This window comes from Rhineura floridana, chromosome 3, assembly GCF_030035675.1.
Source record: "Rhineura floridana isolate rRhiFlo1 chromosome 3, rRhiFlo1.hap2, whole genome shotgun sequence".
Taxonomy (NCBI): domain Eukaryota; kingdom Metazoa; phylum Chordata; class Lepidosauria; order Squamata; family Rhineuridae; genus Rhineura; species Rhineura floridana.
The window spans coordinates 187,633,659-187,654,420 of NC_084482.1; the positions used below are offsets into that span (position 1 = coordinate 187,633,659).

Consider the following 20,762-nt stretch of genomic DNA (forward strand, 5'->3'; position numbering starts at 1 on the left):
CTCGTTCTGAGTAAGGGCAGCAGCAGCAGGGGCAGTGCGAGGAGCCAGGAGCTGGGATAGTAATCCTCTCTTCTTCCTGGCAGCTCCACCCTCAGCCTCCTTTGGCATCTGCCATATGTGGTATAGGCAGATGCCTGCCCTTGGCGTGCCTGAAAAGACACTCTGGCGCTTCAGCAAAGTTCTCTGCTTTCGTTTGGAGCAAGGGGGAAGCGTCATCTGCAGTGGTAATGGAGAGCAGATAGCATCCAAAGAGAGAAGACTTTTTTACAAAAATTAATAAATAATCCGTTTCTTTACTATTCACAGCCCCTAGGTTGGGAACCCCTGGTTTAATGTGAATGAGCAGCATGCCTGTGCACACTGATGAATTGTTCCTGTTCTGCTCCTCTCCCACTCCTACTGTTGTCACACTGCAGGGAAACAAGCCAGAGTGTGGTTTGTCATGACAACTGAACCCAGGCTCATGGTTTATCTCCGCCTAAACAAAAGCGTAAGCCAAGCACAAACCTTGGTTACTTGCTCCATCCAGTCCCCACAACCACTCCCAGGATTTAAAAGTGATTACTGCTTTTTTGCCTCAAGGATGCCAAAGAAGTGTACAACAGTTAAAGCATCCATAAAATGGGAACAGGAAGGTTAAATATCAGCATCTCAAACATAATGGCAGACAGACAACATCAGGGGCTGGAACAATTCAGTTCTCATAGAAAGCCTGGTAAAAGAAGCCAAATCTCACCATCTGCTACTTAGTAGTCCTAGGCTACTAGGAGTCTGAACCACACCCAGGACAAATGCCCCACCACCAGATGACTCCCCTACCTCCAAACACATAAAGGTCCAATTAAAAGTTTATAGTAATCAATTGGCTATGAAATGGCAGTTTTAAGACTGTACCAAGGTCACAATCACAAGCATATCCTGACTGCTTTGTGCCACCAGAACAGGAGATAGCCATTTGAAACAACTGAAGGAGCACAATACACCCAGATGCAAAAACCTTTCTAAGGAATTGGGATGAGGATGCCCCGTTCAAGTCATTGTCTCATTTTGCAATGAAAATTGCAAAATGTTTTCCCAACCGGATGAGAGTTTGACTCATGTCCTTCATACAAAAAGCAAAGGGTCAAAGTTCCTGGAACTCCCAGCACAAACAAGAAGCAGGATGTGCTGCTCCTTCTACTACTATCTGTCATGCCATCCCAGTGTTACAGGACATGGCAGAATAACTTCATTGTCACCAGATATGCCAGTGGTAATACTGATGATGCCAATGCTAATGCGGAGTAAGAGTATCTTAGCTGCTTTTTAAAAAAATCCACATCACCTTCAAGATGGAAATAATTCAACATTTTGTATAGGATACCTAAGTAAAATAAGCATCAAGTTTAAGCTGCTGGGGAGCAGAGAGTGTTTGGTGAAGGCACTTAATTTGTTTTAAAAAACCCAAGAAGCTTGTTTTGAGGGTTTTTTTTTTAAGTATTGCTTTTGAGAAGAATTAACAGTCCATACTGAGGAAACAGGAAGGAAGGTTCACAACATTAGTTAGGACAGCAGAATTGCTTCTTCCTCCTTCATTTGGAGGATGTTTTTCCTAGAAAAACTCTTGCTGGACTCATTCACTTCTTCAAAGTGATTTACTATCCTTCTGCTGAAGTGATGCTTATCATACATTACAAAATAAATGCGCATTTATATTTTAAATATACATTTACTGATGCTCTTAATGATATTGAAACATAAGAATTTCCACTAACTACCTGACTAAGCATTGTGTACCTCTGTATGTTACTAATCACATGCATTTTTCACGTAATATGATATAGCCACGAGAATGGCTGCATGCTGTAGCCAGCATGGATTTTTCGCATTCCGCAATGTTAAGTTGAAAATACCCCCATGCCATTCTGCTGCTTCCCATAAGCTCATTTCAAAACAAACCCTTACAAAACGTATAGTCCTGAACTCAGAAACGCTTAACAACCCTCTAAGTTTTCATGGTGATACACAAAACACTCAGCGAGAATCCAGAGTTCACAGTGTAAAACAAGAGGAAAAAAATCCAGACCCTTGTTGGACTTTTTTTCTCTCAGTGGTCTCATAATTTGTTGAAATTAATTAAAAATCAGCCTTGTTCACAGAGTACCTGTAATCCTCACCTTGCCCCATACTCTGACCTTAATCTTCTGCAGTTTAAAAATGAAAAAAAGGCATGGCTGTTTCTTCATCAATTTAAGAAATTTAACACTGAAGTCTATTATAGCGTCGGGCATGCTCAGTAAGAACAGTCAGTGTTCTAAAAGCCAGACCCACAGCTGTTTGGCTTGGCTAATCAGAGGCCATATCCATGCCAGACATTTATTTCACTTTAGACCAGTGTTTCTCAACCAGTGTGCCTCCAGATGTTGTTGGACCACAATTCCCATCTTTCCTGACCATTGGCAATGCTGGCTGAGGCTGATGGGAGTTGTGGTCCAACATCTGGAGGCACACCGGTTGAGAAACACTGCTTTAGACAGTCATGGCTTGGAAGCGTAGTTCGTGAAGGGTGCTGAGAGTTGTCAGGAGAGTCCTATTCCCCTGACAGAGCTCCAGTGGCCAGAGTGGTTTAACAATCAGCCCCTCTTCTGGGGATTGTAGCTCTGTAAAGGGAATAGGGCCTCTCCTAACACCCTTGACAAACTATATTTTCCAGGATTCTTTGGGGAAAACCATGACTATCTAAATTGAAATAAAGGTCTGCTGTGGATGTGGCCAGCAACAGCTTTGGTTTAATTTTGGGTGGGAGACTGCATGTACCTGCTGTAGAATAAAAAGGTGAGGGAAACCCTGAAAAATAATAATACTGTTCACAATGTTTTCCTTTTGGAAAGGAAAGGGGCTTTCCCTCTGCCCAGTGCCCACCCACCCAATCTCCTCCTCTCCCTCCCCCCCCTCCTGGTCAGTTTCACATATCCTGCATGATTGTACAGGAGTAAATCCTCATTGTACTCAAAAAGCATGCTAATGATCAAACCTGCCCTCCCTTTTTATTATTATTATTATTGTTATTGTTATCATTATTAAAATTTATATCCCACCTTTCCTCCCAGCAGGAGCCCAGGGGAGCATTTTAAAAAAGAAATGAATTACAATTACTGTTACATGGCCCCAAAAAGGAATAAATTACCATTATAATTGCAATTGTTCTGAAAGGAATTAATTACTTTACCATTACTCAAAACTAATCACTACACTTAAGTTACTTTAAAAAATAAAAAACTAGAGTGCCTACAAGGTGCTGGCCTTGGCTGCTGCAAACTATGTCTCCCAAAATAACATTAAAAATAAACACACACATACAGGGGGTAGCAGAATAATTCTTTTTATCCATAAAATAGCAGTGGTGGTCTCTCCACTGGTAAGCGAGGCCGGAAGGGAGGCTGAAGCCACAGCTCAGATCTTTGCACGTCAAACCAAGCGCAACCCCCACACACTCAGCCAGCCAGCATAATCTCTCTCCCTTAACCACCTCCCAGACCCTGCCCTGCCACCAACTAAGGGATACCCATCCATGCAAATGCTCACTCACTCACACACACACACTCACACACTCCCCCCCTCTCACCTCCTCTCCCTCCCCCCCCCTCACACACACAGAGTCATCTTTCCCCTCCACAGTTCTTTATCTCCATTCTGCTGCTGCCTCCTCCTCCTTTATCCATGTTCTTGCCCTCCGGCTCCTTTCTCCATCCACTCCATTCTTCACCACTGTCCATTGTTTTCTCCAATCCACCCCATCTCGCTCTTCACCTCCTCCCTCGTCGCCTCCTACCCACTCACAAAGCACGAGGGAAGAGTGATGCTGCACAGAAGCCTAGTTTGAGGCACATGGTTTTCATCCACAAATCACAGACTTCCCCTGCTTCCCCCCCCCAAGTAATGCCCAAAAGCAATGCTGGAAACATTACCATTACTCCTCAAAAGTAATAAAATTACTTCTCATTCTATTACAATCAAAATGTAAGGAATTCCCCACTTGTTCCTCAAAAAAGTAATGAATTACAAGTAATTTGTTTTTTGTAACTAATTACTTCCAAGCTCTGCTCCTTCCCCCCCTCTTGCCCCTCCCCATCTCCATCCCTTCCTCTGCCCCCAAGTCCAGTTTTACCTATTCTAAGCATGACTGCACGGGAGTAAATTCCATTGAACTCAAACATCTAAGAACATAAGAACATAAGAAGAGCCTGCTGGATCAGGCCAGTGGCCCATCTAGTCCAGCATCCTGTTCTCACAGTGGCCAACCAGGTGCCTGGGGGAAGCCCGCAAGCAGGACCCGAGTGCAAGAACACTCTCCCCTCCTGAGGCTTCCGGCAACTGGTTTTCAGAAGCATGCTGCCTCTGACTAGGGTGGCAGAGCACAGCCATCATGGCTAGTAGCCATTGATAGCCCTGTCCTCCATGAATTTGTCTAATCTTCTTCTAAAGCCGTCCAAGCTGGTGGCCATTACTGCATCTTGTGGGAGCAAATTCCATAGTTTAACTATGCGCTGAGTAAAGAAGTCCTTCCTTTTGTCTGTCCTGAATCTTCCAACATTCAGCTTCTTTGAATGTCCACGAGTTCTAGTATTAGGAGAGAGGGAGAAGAACTTTTCTCTATCCACTTTCTCAATGCCATGCATAATTTTATACACTTCTATCATGTCTCCTCTGACCCGCCTTTTCTCTAAACTAAAAAGCCCCAAATGCTGCAACCTTTCCTCGTAAGGGAGTCGCTCCATCCCCTTGATCATTCTGGTTGCCCTCTTCTGAACCTTTTCCAACTCTAGAATATCCTTTTTGAGATGAGGCGACCAGAACTGTACACAGTATTCCAAATGCGGCCGCACCATAGATTTATACAACGGCATTATGATATCGGCTGTTTTATTTTCAATACCTTTCCTAATTATTGCTAGCATGGAATTTGCCTTTTTCACAGCTGCCGCACACTGGGTCGACATTTTCATCGTGCTGTCCACTACAACCCCGAGGTCTCTCTCCTGGTCGGTCACCGCCAGTTCAGACCCCATGAGCGTATATGTGAAATTAAGATTTTTTGCTCCAATATGCATAATTTTACACTTGTTTATATTGAATTGCATTTGCCATTTTTCTGCCCATTCACTCAGTTTGGAGAGGTCTTTTTGGAGCTCTTCGCAATCCCTTTTTGTTTTAACAACCCTGAACAATTTAGTGTCGTCAGCAAACTTGGCCACTTCACTGCTCACTCCTAATTCTAGGTCATTAATGAACAAGTTGAAAAGTACAGGTCCCAATACCAATCCTTGAGGGACTCCACTTTCTACAGCCCTCCATTGGGAGAACTGTCCGTTTATTCCTACTCTCTGCTTTCTGCTTCTTAACCAATTCCTTATCCACAAGAGGACCTCTCCTCTTATTCCATGACTGCTAAGCTTCCTCAGAAGCCTTTGGTGAGGTACCTTGTCAAACGCTTTTTGAAAGTCTAAGTACACTATGTCCACTGGATCACCTCTATCTATATGCTTGTTGACATTCTCAAAGAATTCTAATAGGTTACTGAGACAGGACTTTCCCTTGCAGAAGCCATGCTGGCTCTGCTTCAGCAAGGCTTGTTCTTCTATGTGCTTAGTTAATCTAGCTTTAATAATACTTTCTACCAGTTTTCCAGGGACAGAAGTTAAGCTAACTGGCCTGTAATTTCCGGGATCCCCTCTGGATCCCTTTTTGAAGATTGGCGTTACATACCCCTCTTCCTTCCTCCCCTGCCCACTCCAGCCCTCCCTCCCCTTCTTCTCCTCCCCCATTGTCAGTTTCACCTATCCTAAGCATGGTACAACCCACTGAACTCAAAAAGCATGCAAATGATCAAACCTGCCCTCCCTCTCCTCTAGCCTTCCTCCTCCCCTACCCCTGCCCTTCCTCCTCCTCCCCCCAACCCCCCCATGGTCAGTTTCACCTATCCTAAGCATGATTGCAGGACAGTAAATCCCATAGAACTCAATAAGCATGCAAATGATCAATCCATCCTCAGCAAACTTGCACAGGATCCCATTTCTTACCTCCCGGATTAAAAAGCAGAGAAATTCACTAATAGGCAAAGAAGCCTTACACTTTAAGAACGTACCTATAGCCAACAGATATTTCTATCAGAAAAAAAAGACATTTGCTGTGCTGATCTTGTTTTAGCAGGGAGGAAGCAAAGCTGATGGAGTTCAGATAGTAACTTTAAATATGCTTGATTTACTTTGCAATTTTAGTGAATTTTCCTATAGTCAGGGCCGGCTCCAAAGGGCGGCCAGGTGGGGCCCTGGCTGAGGGCCCCTCATTATGCTAGGGAACTAGCACTCCCCTTCTGCAGCAGGCTGCCTGCTGCGGATCGCAGGGAGGAAGCTGCCCACCTGCGTCCGTTTGTTCGCTCTGGCCGCCCGCCCGCTCCCTCACCCTCTGCCCCCACCAGCTCCCTCGCTCGCCCTCCCCCCGCTCACCCTCTCCCCCTGCTCACTCACTCGCCATCCCGGCCGCTCGCTCACTGTCCTGAGGGCCCCTCGTTATGGTGGGGGAGTAGCACTCCCCTTCCATGGCAGGCTCCCTGCCGCAGATCGCAGGGAGGGAGTTGCCCACCCGCTTGCTGGCCCACTCCCCCTCCCCCTCCCCCTGCCTGCTCGTTCACTTGCTCTCCCCCCCTGCTCACTCGCTTGACTTCCCGTCCACCTGGTAGGTAGGTAGGTTGGTGGGGCGTGTGTGTGTGTGCCAGGGCCCAGGGCAGGCTGGTGCCCAAGGGGCCCGGCCTGCCAGGTGCTGCCCTACCTGTAGTACATCATTTTCTTTTGCTTCTGTTTCTGTGAATGTGTGAAGTACAGCACCACTTTGCAAAATTTAAACTAAAAAAACCTCCAAAACAATTGTGGAATAATGGCACTGACTATTCTGCAGTATAGTCTCCAATGGATATGAGGAGTGTCTCAATTTGCACAACATAAAACAGTGGGAGGTGAAATATATTCTAGCAAATGTCTAGGTGTGCTCTATGTTTTCAATTGACCGTGCCCACCTTTCCTTAAGTGGAGTGAGTTAAGCATAGCACACTGAAAACATGCATCTTGGGCAGGGCAAGTTTGTTTTGTCCAACAGCTAGATTCAGTGTTTAAGTAGCAACATTAAACTGCAGTTTCAGATTCAACTGTTAATGTGCCCAAAACAGAAATAGAGCATAACCTCCAGTTTGAAACACAAAACGCTATCTTCACCATCATGACATTGACCAATAAAAAGGCTTTGAAATTAATAAAAATAAATTTGTCACAGATTTCTAGGATGAATAATGAGAGAAATTTATTTTTCTAGGTTAGATTCTCTGTACAGACAATAGTAACACAGGAAAGAAGCAAAGTAAGAACACCAACATACATACAAAAATGTAATTCTCCATCTTTGGAGATGGCAGGTGTTGCCCACACTCACCATACGGGATTGGGAGGTAAAAGCTGGCTTTGACGAATACTCCTACCAGGGAGTAAGCGCTCCCCATTGACTACCATTGTAATTATTTACCTATGCTGACCTTTTTCCCAGCAGAACATTTGGCCTGATTGCGACCCGTGGGAATGCTCCGAAGGGGAGCTGGATATAGCATAAGTCTGCTCCCCTCGGCTCCACCTCCGCCACGCCCCTGGAGTGCTCCATTTTCAGGCCTTCTGGCAGCTTTTCATACACCGGGCTGGGCTTCCTCAACAGCCCCCTGGGTGGGCTTCCTCAACAGCCCCCTGGCTGGGCCAGCAAGATCCTGGCAGCACCAGGACAAGGGGTTTCTACTGGCACAGCCCAGCAGCACCAGGAGCCTTCTGGCTCCGCTGGAGGTCCACCATATCCAAATCCCTCAGCCCGGCACACATACAAGTTGGATTGCCCCCTTAATATGGATGGATAGGTTTATTGCGGTCACAGACCAAAAAACATAAAAATATGTCGACATACAAATATCAAATACAACAAACACTGTTAAAACAATTCGAACCATCTTAAAAACATTCAAGTTACCAAAGTTTTCCTACATTGAATAGCTATGGCACAAAATTTGGCAATTTTCTTCATTACATCAGTAAATCGATCAGCCAGCAGGTACTCCACATAAAATGCTTCACTTCTACCAGGTAATAAATCTAAAATAGGTGTAATTAGTTGGCCTCTAAGGTCGTAATAGAAGGGGCAGTGTAATAAAACATGCGTAACTGTTTCAACTTCATCTTTACCACATGGACATTTTCTATCGTTATATGGAACTTTTTTAAATCTACCCTCTAGAAGCGCCGATGGTAAGATATTGAATCTTGCCAATGTGAATGCTCTACGCCATTTAGGTAATGTGAGATTAGATAGATATGCCATAGGTGCCAAGGGTTTGATATTATATCTATGCTTCCTAACTAGCATCAATTGTTGCTGGTAGTCTATATCTCTAACTCTCTGTAAGATGTTTGCCTTGGCCTTTATATAACCCGTATCTAAAATCATTGGGATAGAAAATCCTAGGGTTGATATTTTATCTAATAGTATATTTTCCCATGATGACTGGAAACTATCTCTTAGGGTATGGGGAGACAACCCTACAGGATTAAATACTAACTTTAGCCAAAAGGTACTTCTGTGACACCAAATACGAGATTCTATAGTTGGTAAACCTGTTTCTAATCTTAAAATAACATTTGGTACACAAGAGGGAACTGTTAAAATAGATCTAAGGAAGGAGTTTTGTACTGTCTCCAAAGGTGCAAAATTCAAACATGTGGTGGCCCCCTTAATATGAATATATTATTCTCCAATATTCTATTGTTCTGTATATTTAGCACACCACACAAAGAGAGAATAAGCACAGGGTAGTCAATGTAGTTCAACTGGCTTGTATTAGCAGGGTCATCAGGATAGGATTCTGGAGCAGAAATATTTGTTTTAATGTTTTTAATTGTTGTAAACCGCCCAGAGAGCTTCAGCTATGGGGCGATATACAAATGCAATTAAATAAATAAATAAATCCCCTCTACAGAATGAGCAGGAGGGCCCCAAATGCAGGAGCGCTCGCTTACCACATTTTGATGCAATGTGAAAAAATACAAATTGCCATCTAAAAGTGGACCCCCCTCCCCCAATAAGATTACTGTCCTGAGTCTAAGCATTATTTAACTGCATCACTGTCTTGTGAGCTACTATCAATGAGATCACATTTAACAGAATTCTTGTTCCATCTGCATTCCACAGAGCACAAGAGGAGCAAAATACACTTTTGAAATCTATTTGATGAAATTCTGCAATCACTAACTTTCCTCTTCTTCCTAGGAGTCACTAAACAGTTCTTTACCATACAGCCCTCTTCCTGTACTTTCCCACGCATGCTAAAAAGAAATCAATGTTCTGGGAAAGTACAGACAGACAGTAGCTGCAGTGTTTGAAAAACGAAGGAATGCCACTCAATGACAGAGAAATACATCACACAATAAAACAGCATCAGAAAGTACTCTGGAAAGGGACAAAATGACTGCACACACACAGCTTAATTCAAAAAGGTCAATACGACTTTTCCAGTTGGAAGAGGGAAAGGGAGGAGATGTTTTAACCACTAAAGATTAATCAAGTTAAATTATTGCTGACAGTCAACTCTGCTACTCCCCCACAGTAAAATTTCAACTGGTTGAAGTAAACATTACTTTCAGTTTTCTCAAAGCATAACCTGATACTTTTGAATTACCAGATCATTTCCCAGTCCTTACACTTTTTCCTGCTCATTTGAATAATTGTCATTTCATTAGCCTGGTTCACTTGTCACATTAAACCATATCTCAATGCAGGCTCATAGCTTATCTCTCTCCAAACTAGAAGCCCAGGTTCAGACAACATGACCAATCATGGCTTTGTTACTCATGGAACAGCACAGCCAGGGACTTTTGAGCAGCGTGCACCAATACATTGATTATTCTCATTAAATCATAGTTAAACATTAACTATGGTTTAACAAAATGTGCAAGCACAGCCATCAACTCATATGCAAAGGCTACTTTACAAGACATGCAAGTATTTTGATTAGGGTTTCTTGAGGAATTTTATCTGTGTGAGGTCAGATATGAACTACTCCTGGACTGATGTGCACACCAAAAGATGTAGCTGTCTATTGGAGTTTATATTTCCCAAATGTTCAAGCTAGCTTTTGGCTCAAAAGACCTATCAAAATGCTTGTAGAAATCCATGTCTTGAGAGACCAGAAATATGTATTCACATGCAGATTCAGGTGCAGATTGTTTTTTTGATACAGATTAATGCAGAAAACATTTTGGAAGAGACTTACACTTGAAGACATGCAAAAGCAACATGGGCCCAATATAGAATGATTTGTCTACTCCTAATTCCAAGAACAGTTTTGTACAAAGAAAGGAAAACCTCTTACCTGCAAACTATTATTCAGCAAATCAAAGTCACTATATCTTCTTATAATCTACAAAAACAACACAGAATTAGTGCGGATACAATACAATTTGACACAACTGTGTGTGAACAGCCACATCCTGTTACTCAGACACAAGCGCTGCAGGAGTCAACATCATGCCAGATGCAAAACTTCCAAAGAGAACTAAAGAAATCTCTCTCTGTGCATGCTATAATCACCCTATGACTGCAAAACATCACTTCAGTTTAATTCCACATACACATAAAACAAGCTTGCACTCGTGGGCTTGTACTTTGCAGTAGCAACATTGTTGTATCCGAGCTTATACAAAAATAAGATATCAGCTGAAGACATAAATAAAAGTCTAATTTTATGTTTTCAATGTAAATATGTTTTCCTTTTGAGTAGTACGGGTTTCTAATTTAGGAAAAACTCTTCACCTTATCCAGAAATCATCACACCATGGTATTTGGAATCTCAGGATGGGCTACACACATCATGTGGCAAGTGTGTTGGATTCTGGATACAACACCACCACCACATTTCTTGCAACCAACGTTCATAATGTGAATGACAGACTTGTGTCCTTAAACATCCCCTGGTATGCACACATTAAGGAACTGCACTCAGTCAGACCTCTTCAGCTGGCACTCTTTCGCTTGCATATATGGATTTTTAAGGATACACATCCAAAAGCAACTGCTACCAGTACACAAGCAGATTAAAAATGTGAAAGGAAGAGCCGTGCAAGCAAGGAGGAGTGGGGGCGGGGAAGCAAAAGCTTGCAAAGAGCTGTTGCCCTATTGTCAATAAATCAGTCCTACAGTCAAGAGATACAGCCTCCCATGTAGCACCAATTAGGAGGCGTGGGACTCTGCTGGCACTCTGCCCCTGAGTTCTAGCTAGCAAGTCAGACACCAGAAAGATCTGGTCACTGTCCATGCCCTTATAGAACAGGACACCTTCACACTTTCAGGGTTTTTTTTTATTATTATTTCTCTCTATGTTCAGAAGTTACCTCTGGTGCCTTCAGACACCTTGCTGCTCTTGCAGTCTGCACTTGTGGCACTCTCTGATCTAGACAGCATAGACTGAAATGGGGCAAATATTAATAAATATTAATAAATCGGTGGTTCTACAGCTGGAAGTTGAACTTGGGGGCCTTTTAGTTCCCTCCAAACATTAGGATCCTATTTACTAGCTGATCACAGAAACAACATATTCCAAGTTTTCTACCAAAACAAAACGGGACTCAGTATGTCTTTAGACCCTTATTCCAGGTTCATGAAAATGGAGAAAGAAGAAAGTATTATAGCAATGCACTTTGAGAATATAAACACTGCTGACGGTGTAGCTTGTATGCAGAAAAATGTGAACAGGACCAATACACAAAGCCCTGGTGCTACTGTACAGTTCCTTTCAAAACGACTGTACACAGATGCATCACACAGGTTCTATTAAAATGAAGTCATACAGGAACAGTGTGGACTGAACCCAAGATTTCTTGGGAAACCTGGCTTGTCAAGGTTCAGATGATGAAGGCGCCTTTCGCTATGTTGCCTGTAACCCAAAGAACAGATTGTGTCTTCTTGATTTATATTAGAGTTTAACAAGTTACCTGCCAGCTGTTTTCCATGGAAATCCCTCTTTGCACACGAATGATGTATTCCTAGAAATGAGAAGGAAACCAGTTAGAAAGCAGAGATCACAAATGAAAATCTGTCCATTCAAACCTAGAAGTGCTTTTAAAGTAGTCTAAATTTGACTACAGGCCATAAAACAATTCTAGCCCATATATTTTATCTTGCAACCGCTACCATTTTTTCAAGCGAGTCCTGCTTTTTGCTCCCTCTTTCTCTGTGCTGGCTTATCAGCACATTTGTTTTGTTTCATTTCTCTCCACTGCATACTCTTTTTTATGTTTTGCATTACACCCCAGTCCATGATAGCTGCACTCCTTCACGTCAAAGAAAGGTGCTGCTCTACTCTAAATTCAGGAGAGACTGAAAAACTCTGGGTATATCGGGCCAATCTGTCTGGAGGACCTGAATGCCAGTGTGCCCTTGTGGTAGGCGAGGAACCTGTGGCTGTCCAGATATTGTCAGACATCAACTCCCATCATCGCCAGCCAGCATGGCCAGTAATCACGAATGATGGAAAATGTAATCCAACATATGGAGGGCTACATCCATGGGTTAGGCCAGTGGTTCCCAACCTGGGGTCTGTGACCCCTGGGGGGCCTGCAAAGAGCCAAGACAGAAATTAATTGGGTTTAAAAAAAAAAAAGTCTTCAGGATGGTTGAAACAAACTGAGCAAGTGCAAGTGACCTTCATTCCTGGCTCCTCGCCCCGCCCCTCAAGGAGACCAGCTGCTGACTGCTCTCCCTGAGCTTCCAGCTCCTTAACCCCTTACGGAGAAGGATAGCCCCAGCCTTTGCATGCTGCATGGAGTGGTGGCAGCAGCAGCAATAGCAGAAGGAGAGCACAGACATAGTCAAGAACATGTATGGGGGGGGAGGGGAGTCCTCTGGCCTTCTTGCAAACCCTTCCCATAACCCACCAGACTCCTGAAATGTGAACAACACAGAGACACACAGCAGTGGCAGCACACTCTTCCAATCCCGTGCATTCTCCTGCAGCCCCACAGAGGCCATTACCAGGCTAAGGGAGTGGTGATGGGGGGAGTGAGGGTGGGGGAAGAGAAAAGTAGGGGAGGCCACTCCTCACCCCTCTGCCTCAGAAAGAGAGGGAGAGACAGAGGCAGCGGTTGAAGAGGACTCCACCCTTGCGCTCACTGTCTACTTCCCTCTCCTTCCTCCCACACAGGTCACTCTGAGAAAGGAAGCACCTAGAATGTACATGCAGCCCGCTTTACTCCAACCCTCCTTCCCCACCCTCATGTCCCAAGTGCCCTCCCTCCCACATAGCTGCTCCTCTTCACTCTTTCAGCCACTACAGTCTCTTACTTGCTGCCTTCTTCTAACCCACCAAACCTTTCCCCCACCCACAACTTGGCACACCTTTCCTCCCTCTAACCCTGCCTCCTCCCTTCGCATTACTTCTCTCTCATTTCTCTCTCTGTCCACTTGCACTCGCCCACTCCCACCCCTGGCACCCAAGTTTGCTCCTGTTTTGATTTTGACTATAGGTATGCATGAACTGGGTGTTTAAATTTATTTCATATTTACTGGGCTTTAATTTCCTGCCAGGCAGATTTATCTTTCTCTTCTGCCTGTGTTTCTCTGCCTTTCTGCAAATCGTGGTGATGGCCAGAGTAGCAGCAGCAGGAGAGCAACAATTAGCATATGGGGGGTCATGACATTTTTTGAGGTTCCCATACTCATAAAGGTTGGGAATCACAGGGTTAGGCTATGTTCAGCTGGCAGCTCTCCTCATGGTTTAATACTCTAAACCAAAGACTTTGGGAGATTTCACGTAGAAGGTACCAAGAGGCATGAAGTCTTTGGATTATGCCACTTGGGCTGGCCCTGCTCAAACCCAGTGCGCCTTAGGGACTACCACTTATCAGCTTGAAGAGAAGCACAATCCCTGTGTGACTTCCAGATGCTGCACACTGAATTAGTGCACTAACAGAAAACAGGGGGAAACCCTCACCCCAACTTTTTAACCTATTGTCCTGAGGAAAGGAACCATGTTACTTCTTCCTTTTGTACCCGCATATTCCCACTGTTGGGACTATACAAGTGTCTGCTAAGAGAAATGCACGAGTTTATTAGGTACTTAAGTGTTTAAAATTGATGTAGTAGCCATAAAATAAATATGCACCCTTCCTTAGCCATAAATAGCAAAAGGAGAAAATGTTCTCCAGAGACCTAATTTGTAAGCTATTTATATGTGTTATGGCCTCCTCCTCACCTCAGGGAACTCCCAAGTTGCCCCAGTTTCACATTTATCTTTGTTTCAAATTTTAAACACAGATCCCTGGATCACACTTAGTACTTTAAATGCAATTTATAGCAAAGTGTAAATTTTCAGGCTTTATTATGAAGAACGTTTCAGATATCACAATGCTTCCTTGAGTGCCAAATGCTGTAGAGCTACTTAACACAAGGTTGATTGACAGATGGCCTACACTTTGCCAACTGTGGCATCCCACCAGGGTCTGAATTTATCCCACTATGAACAGCACACAAACCAGGAAATGGTGGAGAGGAATAGCCCAAATACTCACGGAGCTCAAGCATTACTTCCAGTATGGTTTAATCAAGAAGTCAAGTGTGACTAGAGATGTGAAGGCTCAGAAAAAACCAGAAAAATGAGAAACAACCAGTTGCTTTCCTTTTTCCTAAACCTTTTTTGTTTTGTTTTTTCACAAAAAACAAAACAAAAAAGGGAAACAGAAAAATGGGGGGTACAGGAAAAATGTTTCCCACCCACCCCAAACCTTCACATCTCTAAGTGTGACAATGTACACATCTATTTTGTCATGATTCCATATTCCAGGAAGGCCCTAAGATGTTGCCAAACTACAGCTCCCATCATCCCAGGCCATTGGCCATGCTTGCTCAGGCTGCTGGGAGTTGTAGTTCAGCAACATCTGGAGCACCAAAGGTTCCTCACACCTGTTCTAGGACATGGCTCTGGTCAATGCCGGGATGGAAAACTGCCTGGGAACCCAATGTATGCTGCCTTCAGTTCCATGTTAGAAAAACATGAAATGTAATAAAACAATGTATTCATTCACAGACAGAGGTAAGCTCACACAAGAGCAGTCGCACGTACATGAACCACGTATCCGAGCCCATCAGCCTTCCTGAGTCCAGAGAGCATTTTGCTCCTCATGATAGTCAGGGTATCTTGTTCAACCTCTCTCCTGCAAAGCACTTGATCTGTTGTCTTGTGATGAAAAAGCAACCAGAACTGCAGATTCCAGGGCAAGAGCTAGACTGCTATACTCCACATACAAGGAACTGCCAGATTATATATACTGGGGGCCTACTGTGCAAACTATTTATTTAATCAAGATAATGATTAATCCAGCTCCAATGCAGTTGTCTCAGAAAGACTACCTAGGATAAAATTTTCTTATGCTTTTTAAAAATTGCTCTACTGTGGAAAAGGGGAACCCCAATTTCAGTTTCCTATCCCCGCACACTGAAGAATCACACTTTTATTCAGCTAGCAATCGATAGCTCTCTCAGGGCCACAATTTGCACACTTCAAAAACTAGGTTTTCACTGTCTCCTCCTGAAAGCAAAGTAGTAACTACTTCCTTGAAAGTAATGAGCCTTCAGCCCTTGCTCAAGCTGGCTGGAGGAATGGCTACGGATGTTCAGCAAGAAGCCAACACTCCCAATCAAGAGTCCGCCAGCAAAAAAACCAGTTTTGCTCCATGAAGAACACATAAGGAAGTTCTAAGCTTAATGGACAATATAAAAACTGACAAATCACCGGGCCCGGATGGCATCCACCCGAGAGTTCTCGAAGAACTCAAAGGTGAAATTGCTGATCTGCTAACTAAAATATGTATCTTGTCCCTCGGGTCCTCCTCCGTGCCTGAGGACTGGAAAGTGGCAAATGTAACACCAATCTTCAAAAAGGGATCCAGAGGGGATCCCAGAAATTACATGCCGGTTAGCTTAACTTCTGTCCCTGGAAAACTGGTAGAAAGTATTATTAAAGCTAGATTAACTAAGCACACAGAAGAACAAGCTTTACTGAAGCAGAGCCAGCATGGCTTCTGCAAGGGAAAGTCCTGTCTCAGTAACCTATTAGAATTCTTTGAGAGTGTCAACAAGCATATAGATAGAGGTGATCCAGTGAACATAGTGTACTTAGACTTTCAAAAAGCGTTTGACAAGGTACCTCACCAAAGACTTCTGAGGAAGCTTAGCAGTCATGGAATAAGAGGAGAGGTCCTCTTGTGGATAAGGAATTGGTTAAGAAGCAGAAAGCAGAGAGTAGGAATAAACGGACAGTTCTCCCAATGGAGGGCTGTAGAAAGAGGAGTCCCTCAAGGATCGGTATTGGGACCTGTACTTTTCAACTTGTTCATTAATGACCTAGAATTAGGAGTGAGCAGTGAAGTGGCCAAGTTTGCTGATGACACTAAATTGTTCAGGGTTGTTAAAACAAAAAGGGATTGCGAAGAGCTCCAAAAAGACCTCTCCAAACTGAGTGAATAGGCAGAAAAATGGCAAATGCAATTCAATATAAACAAGTGTAAAATTATGCATATTGGAGCAAAAAATCTGAATTTCACATATACGCTCATGGGGTCTGAACTGGCGGTGACCGACCAGGAGAGAGACCTCGGGGTTGTAGTGGACAGCACGATGAAAATGTCGACCCAGTGTGCGGCAGCTGTGAAAAAGGCAAATTCCATGCTAGCAATAATTAGGAAAGGTATTGAAAATAAAACAGCCGATATCATAATGCCGTTGTATAAATCTATGGTGCGGCCGCATTTGGAATACTGTGTACAGTTCTGGTCGCCTCATCTCAAAAAGGATATTCTAGAGTTGGAAAAGGTTCAGAAGAGGGCAACCAGAATGATCAAGGGGATGGAGCGACTCCCTTACGAGGAAAGGTTGCAGCATTTGGGGCTTTTTAGTTTAGAGAAAAGGCGGGTCAGAGGAGACATGATAGAAGTGTATAAAATTATGCATGGCATTGAGAAAGTGGATAGAGAAAAGTTCTTCTCCCTCTCTCATAATACTAGAACTCGTGGACATTCAAAGAAGCTGAATGTTGGAAGATTCAGGACAGACAAAAGGAAGGACTTCTTTACTCAGCGCATAGTTAAACTATGGAATTTGCTCCCACAAGATGCAGTAATGGCCACCAGCTTGGACGGCTTTAAAAGAAGATTAGACAAATTCATGGAGGACAGGGCTATCAATGGCTACTAGCCATGATGGCTGTGCTCTGCCACCCTAGTCAGAGGCAGCATGCTTCTGAAAACCAGTTGCCGGAAGCCTCAGGAGGGGAGAGTGTTCTTGCACTCAGGTCCTGCTTGCGGGCTTCCCCCAGGCACCTGGTTGGCCACTGTGAGAACAGGATGCTGGACTAGATGGGCCACTGGCCTGATCCAGCAGGCTCTTCTTATGTTCTTATATACAGCAGCCTTTGCAATTTGCATTGGTCATCTTAGGAAAAGCCATCAGTAGAAAGGGAGAGATAATGTACATTAGAACATACAAGAGAGGACAGATAATGTGTCAATTGTGAACAGAAATAAAAAGACAAGTTAACTAATCCTGACACAGTATGTCATAAAGGGATGCTCACGGTAAGAAAGTCTCTTACCAAAGCCTCATAGGCAAACAGGAATTCTAGGAGCAGCAGAGCAACAACTGTTGCTAGTCTTATTCAGAATGCACACATCATGCACTTCTACTCAAGGATACACCTGGGAATAAATCAACGCACTCTGCTGACACAAATTTACAGTTTACAAATACACCTGCAATGCTTCCTGCTTCTGTGTTGATCACAAGTGCACGGCTGAGGGGTCTATATGAGTAGGAAATCTCTCTTCCCCTCCCCCTTTATTGACACTCATCTCTGAATGAACCTAACTCCAAAGGAGCATTACTCCTGTGGGGTTTGACACTGATAACACCGATGTAACTAGCATACAGAAGCAAAAAACAAACATACTCTCTCTGTACACAGGAAAAAGTATTTGCCCGCAAAATCAAGATTTCCCTCAAAACGCCAATGGAACTTTAACACATATAACCTGCAAAATCAGGAAGATTGAGGCACATATGTAACTCATCACAGGATTGCACCATCAGCTATTTACAGGTGTATTATAAATATCTCATTTTCAGTCTTGGATTAATTTGCATTTTGATTAGCTTTTTTTCATTTCCACAGTATAGTCATTTTCATATGAGAAGAGCCACTTTCAAATGTGCACAAAGAAACCTCACCAAAATCAGTATTTTTGTCTTGTGGTACCTTTCCATTTCAGATTCAATAGTCACAGCATCAAGCCACGCTATCAACATCTGGAAACATTCACAATCTTTGCCATCTTTCCAGACGACTGGAGTAAGTACTAGTATTACTGCTAAGCATCCACATAGCCTTGTACTCTGGCACTGATTAAAAAATACATATGATATTGTCTTCCCAGTAGGCTTTAAAATGAGAGGTTGCAACACTAAGCATATTTACTTGCAGTATGCTTGAATGAAATAAAAGGTATTGTCTTCCAAGAAAGTGTGGTCAGGACTTAGGAACTCAAAAACCAGACCAGACAAAAGTGACTGGAGAGGGCAAAGTTTGATGGGTACCAGAAAGCACACAGTAAATAAGTGTTCGAAGAGCAGAACTTCCCTAAAATATAAGACCATACTTTTTGTTGTTGTTCATTTGTCATTTATTTGTAAGAAGTGAGAAAAATTATGCATAAGAAATGCAGAGACGCTTCCAAACCAAATGTTAATTCATTCAGCAATGCTAGATGATGCGATCACCAATCTGATGTGCCTATTTTGCATACATTTAGCTCTAATTAGAGTATCACGTGTTGTACTTTTTGCATTTCACTACCATCCAAGTCCTTTTCTACATTTTTCCTTTACATTCTTGTCTATAAATGAGACTACATTTCATGCATTTAGCCCACCAAAGCCTATGTAATAATAAAGTTTGCTAGTCTTTAAGTTGCAACAAGACTCGTTGATGTTCTAAACTGGGGCTGGCCAAACCTTTGGCCAGTATTCTGCAAGTGAAGTATGAATTTTCCTAAACATTAGGTTCATCCTCTGAGGCCCTTCTCCAAGTTTCCCCACCTTCCAAGTTAGGCAGATGCTGACTGGATGTGCCATCCCCATATGGATTGTCCTCGCAGAAGGGGGGAAAACTTGCCTGGTGTCAAATTCAATGCCATTCTGGTGCCAGACAAAGACCAAGCTTCCCAACATATCAAGTAGCTGGTTTTAATCTGTTGCTTATTGTTTTCACTTGCTTTTAATGTGTTTTATTGCTCTGCTGCATTTATTTGTTTTCTGTAACTGTAGTGTTTTAATATATTTTTATTCTGTTAGCCATTCTGAGAGCCTGTGCTGAAAATCAGCATATAAATTCCATACTAAACAATCAATAAGATGATATTCTAGCAGAAGTTACATGGAATATGCAACCACCACCATCACCCCACATCTTGGGGTAGTTTTATCTCTACTCTACTGAGCTGGTGAGCAGATAGCAACACAGTAGAGGCCTGACTCTATAGCACACTCTGTACCTGTCCAGATATGCCATGAACTCTTGGTACCTGTGTCACCTATGCTGCGCTTTGGCCATCTACTTACTAGAGGACACATTTTGCAAAACATTAAATGCAGTTGTAACAAAAGATCCCTAGCTTCAAAGAAATGGGACATTATCTTTGACTGTGCACTCCCTATTCTCATAATATTATACTACTACAGCCTACTTAAAATATCAGACAGGAATACTTTCAGGTATGAGTTGCAATGCAACCCACGTATAGGATGCTTCTAGACAATTTATTCCAAAATTGGGGGTACACATTCATGGAAGTTTTTTGCAGCATCCACACAACATTGTCCTCATCAAAATGCCAGTTTGTACTTTTCCCTCATTTAATCAGAGTTCCTCTTTAATGAAGAAATTCCGGTAGTTAAAAAGAACCTATTAAATATTTACAGTCATTAATAGTATGGAAGCTCCTTAGCACATATTTTTTGTAGGCAGTTTATCACATGTGCAGTGAATTTTCGTGGGTGGCCTCTGTTGCCACACCCTTACTTCCATTTGGCCCCACCTGAGCACAACAGCAGTTTTAGACCACAATACCTGATGGAAAGCCTCTCCCAACATGAACCCACCCGTACACTACGCTCAACATCTAAGGCCCTCCTCCAGGTGCCTACTCCGAGGGAAGCTCGGAGGCTGGCAACAAGGGACAGGGCCTTCTCAGTGGTGGCCCCCAAATTATGGAATGATCTCCCTGATGAGGTGTGCCTGGTGCCAACACTGTTATCTTTTCGGCGCCAGGTCAAGACTCTCCTCTTCTACCAGGCATTTTAGCATGTGTTTTTAAATTGTTTTTAATTTTTTTAATTGTTTTTTGTGTTTTAAAATTTGTATATTTGTTTTTATTGTTTTTAATTGCTGTAAACCGCCCAGAGAGCTTCAGCAATAGGGTGGTATATAAACAAATAAATAAACTTAGCCATTTTGTTTCTGGTGGCCCAAAGGATGTGAAGATGACTCTTTCCACCAATTGCTGCATGCTGAAAGCATGTTCCACAACACCACAACCACATGAACAGCACAAAGGGAGACACACTACAGGGCAGAAGGGGGGGGAACAGCTCCAAACAGA

The 20,762-nt window shown here is 43.2% G+C and overlaps 1 protein-coding gene across 5 annotated transcripts in view; it reads right to left on the reverse strand.

Annotated features, from left to right (window-relative positions):
• The window catches only part of PXK (PX domain containing serine/threonine kinase like), a 75,128-nt gene that overhangs the window by 42,722 nt on the left and 11,644 nt on the right, over nt 1-20,762 (reverse strand). For all 5 annotated transcript variants that reach the window (XM_061618778.1, XM_061618777.1, XM_061618776.1 and 2 more), the window contains exons 2-3: nt 12,051-12,101; nt 10,433-10,480 (exon numbers count right to left, since the gene is read on the reverse strand). In XM_061618778.1, coding sequence (XP_061474762.1) covers nt 10,433-10,480; nt 12,051-12,101 — 99 coding nt within the window. The remainder of the gene's footprint in view (nt 1-10,432; nt 10,481-12,050; nt 12,102-20,762) is intronic.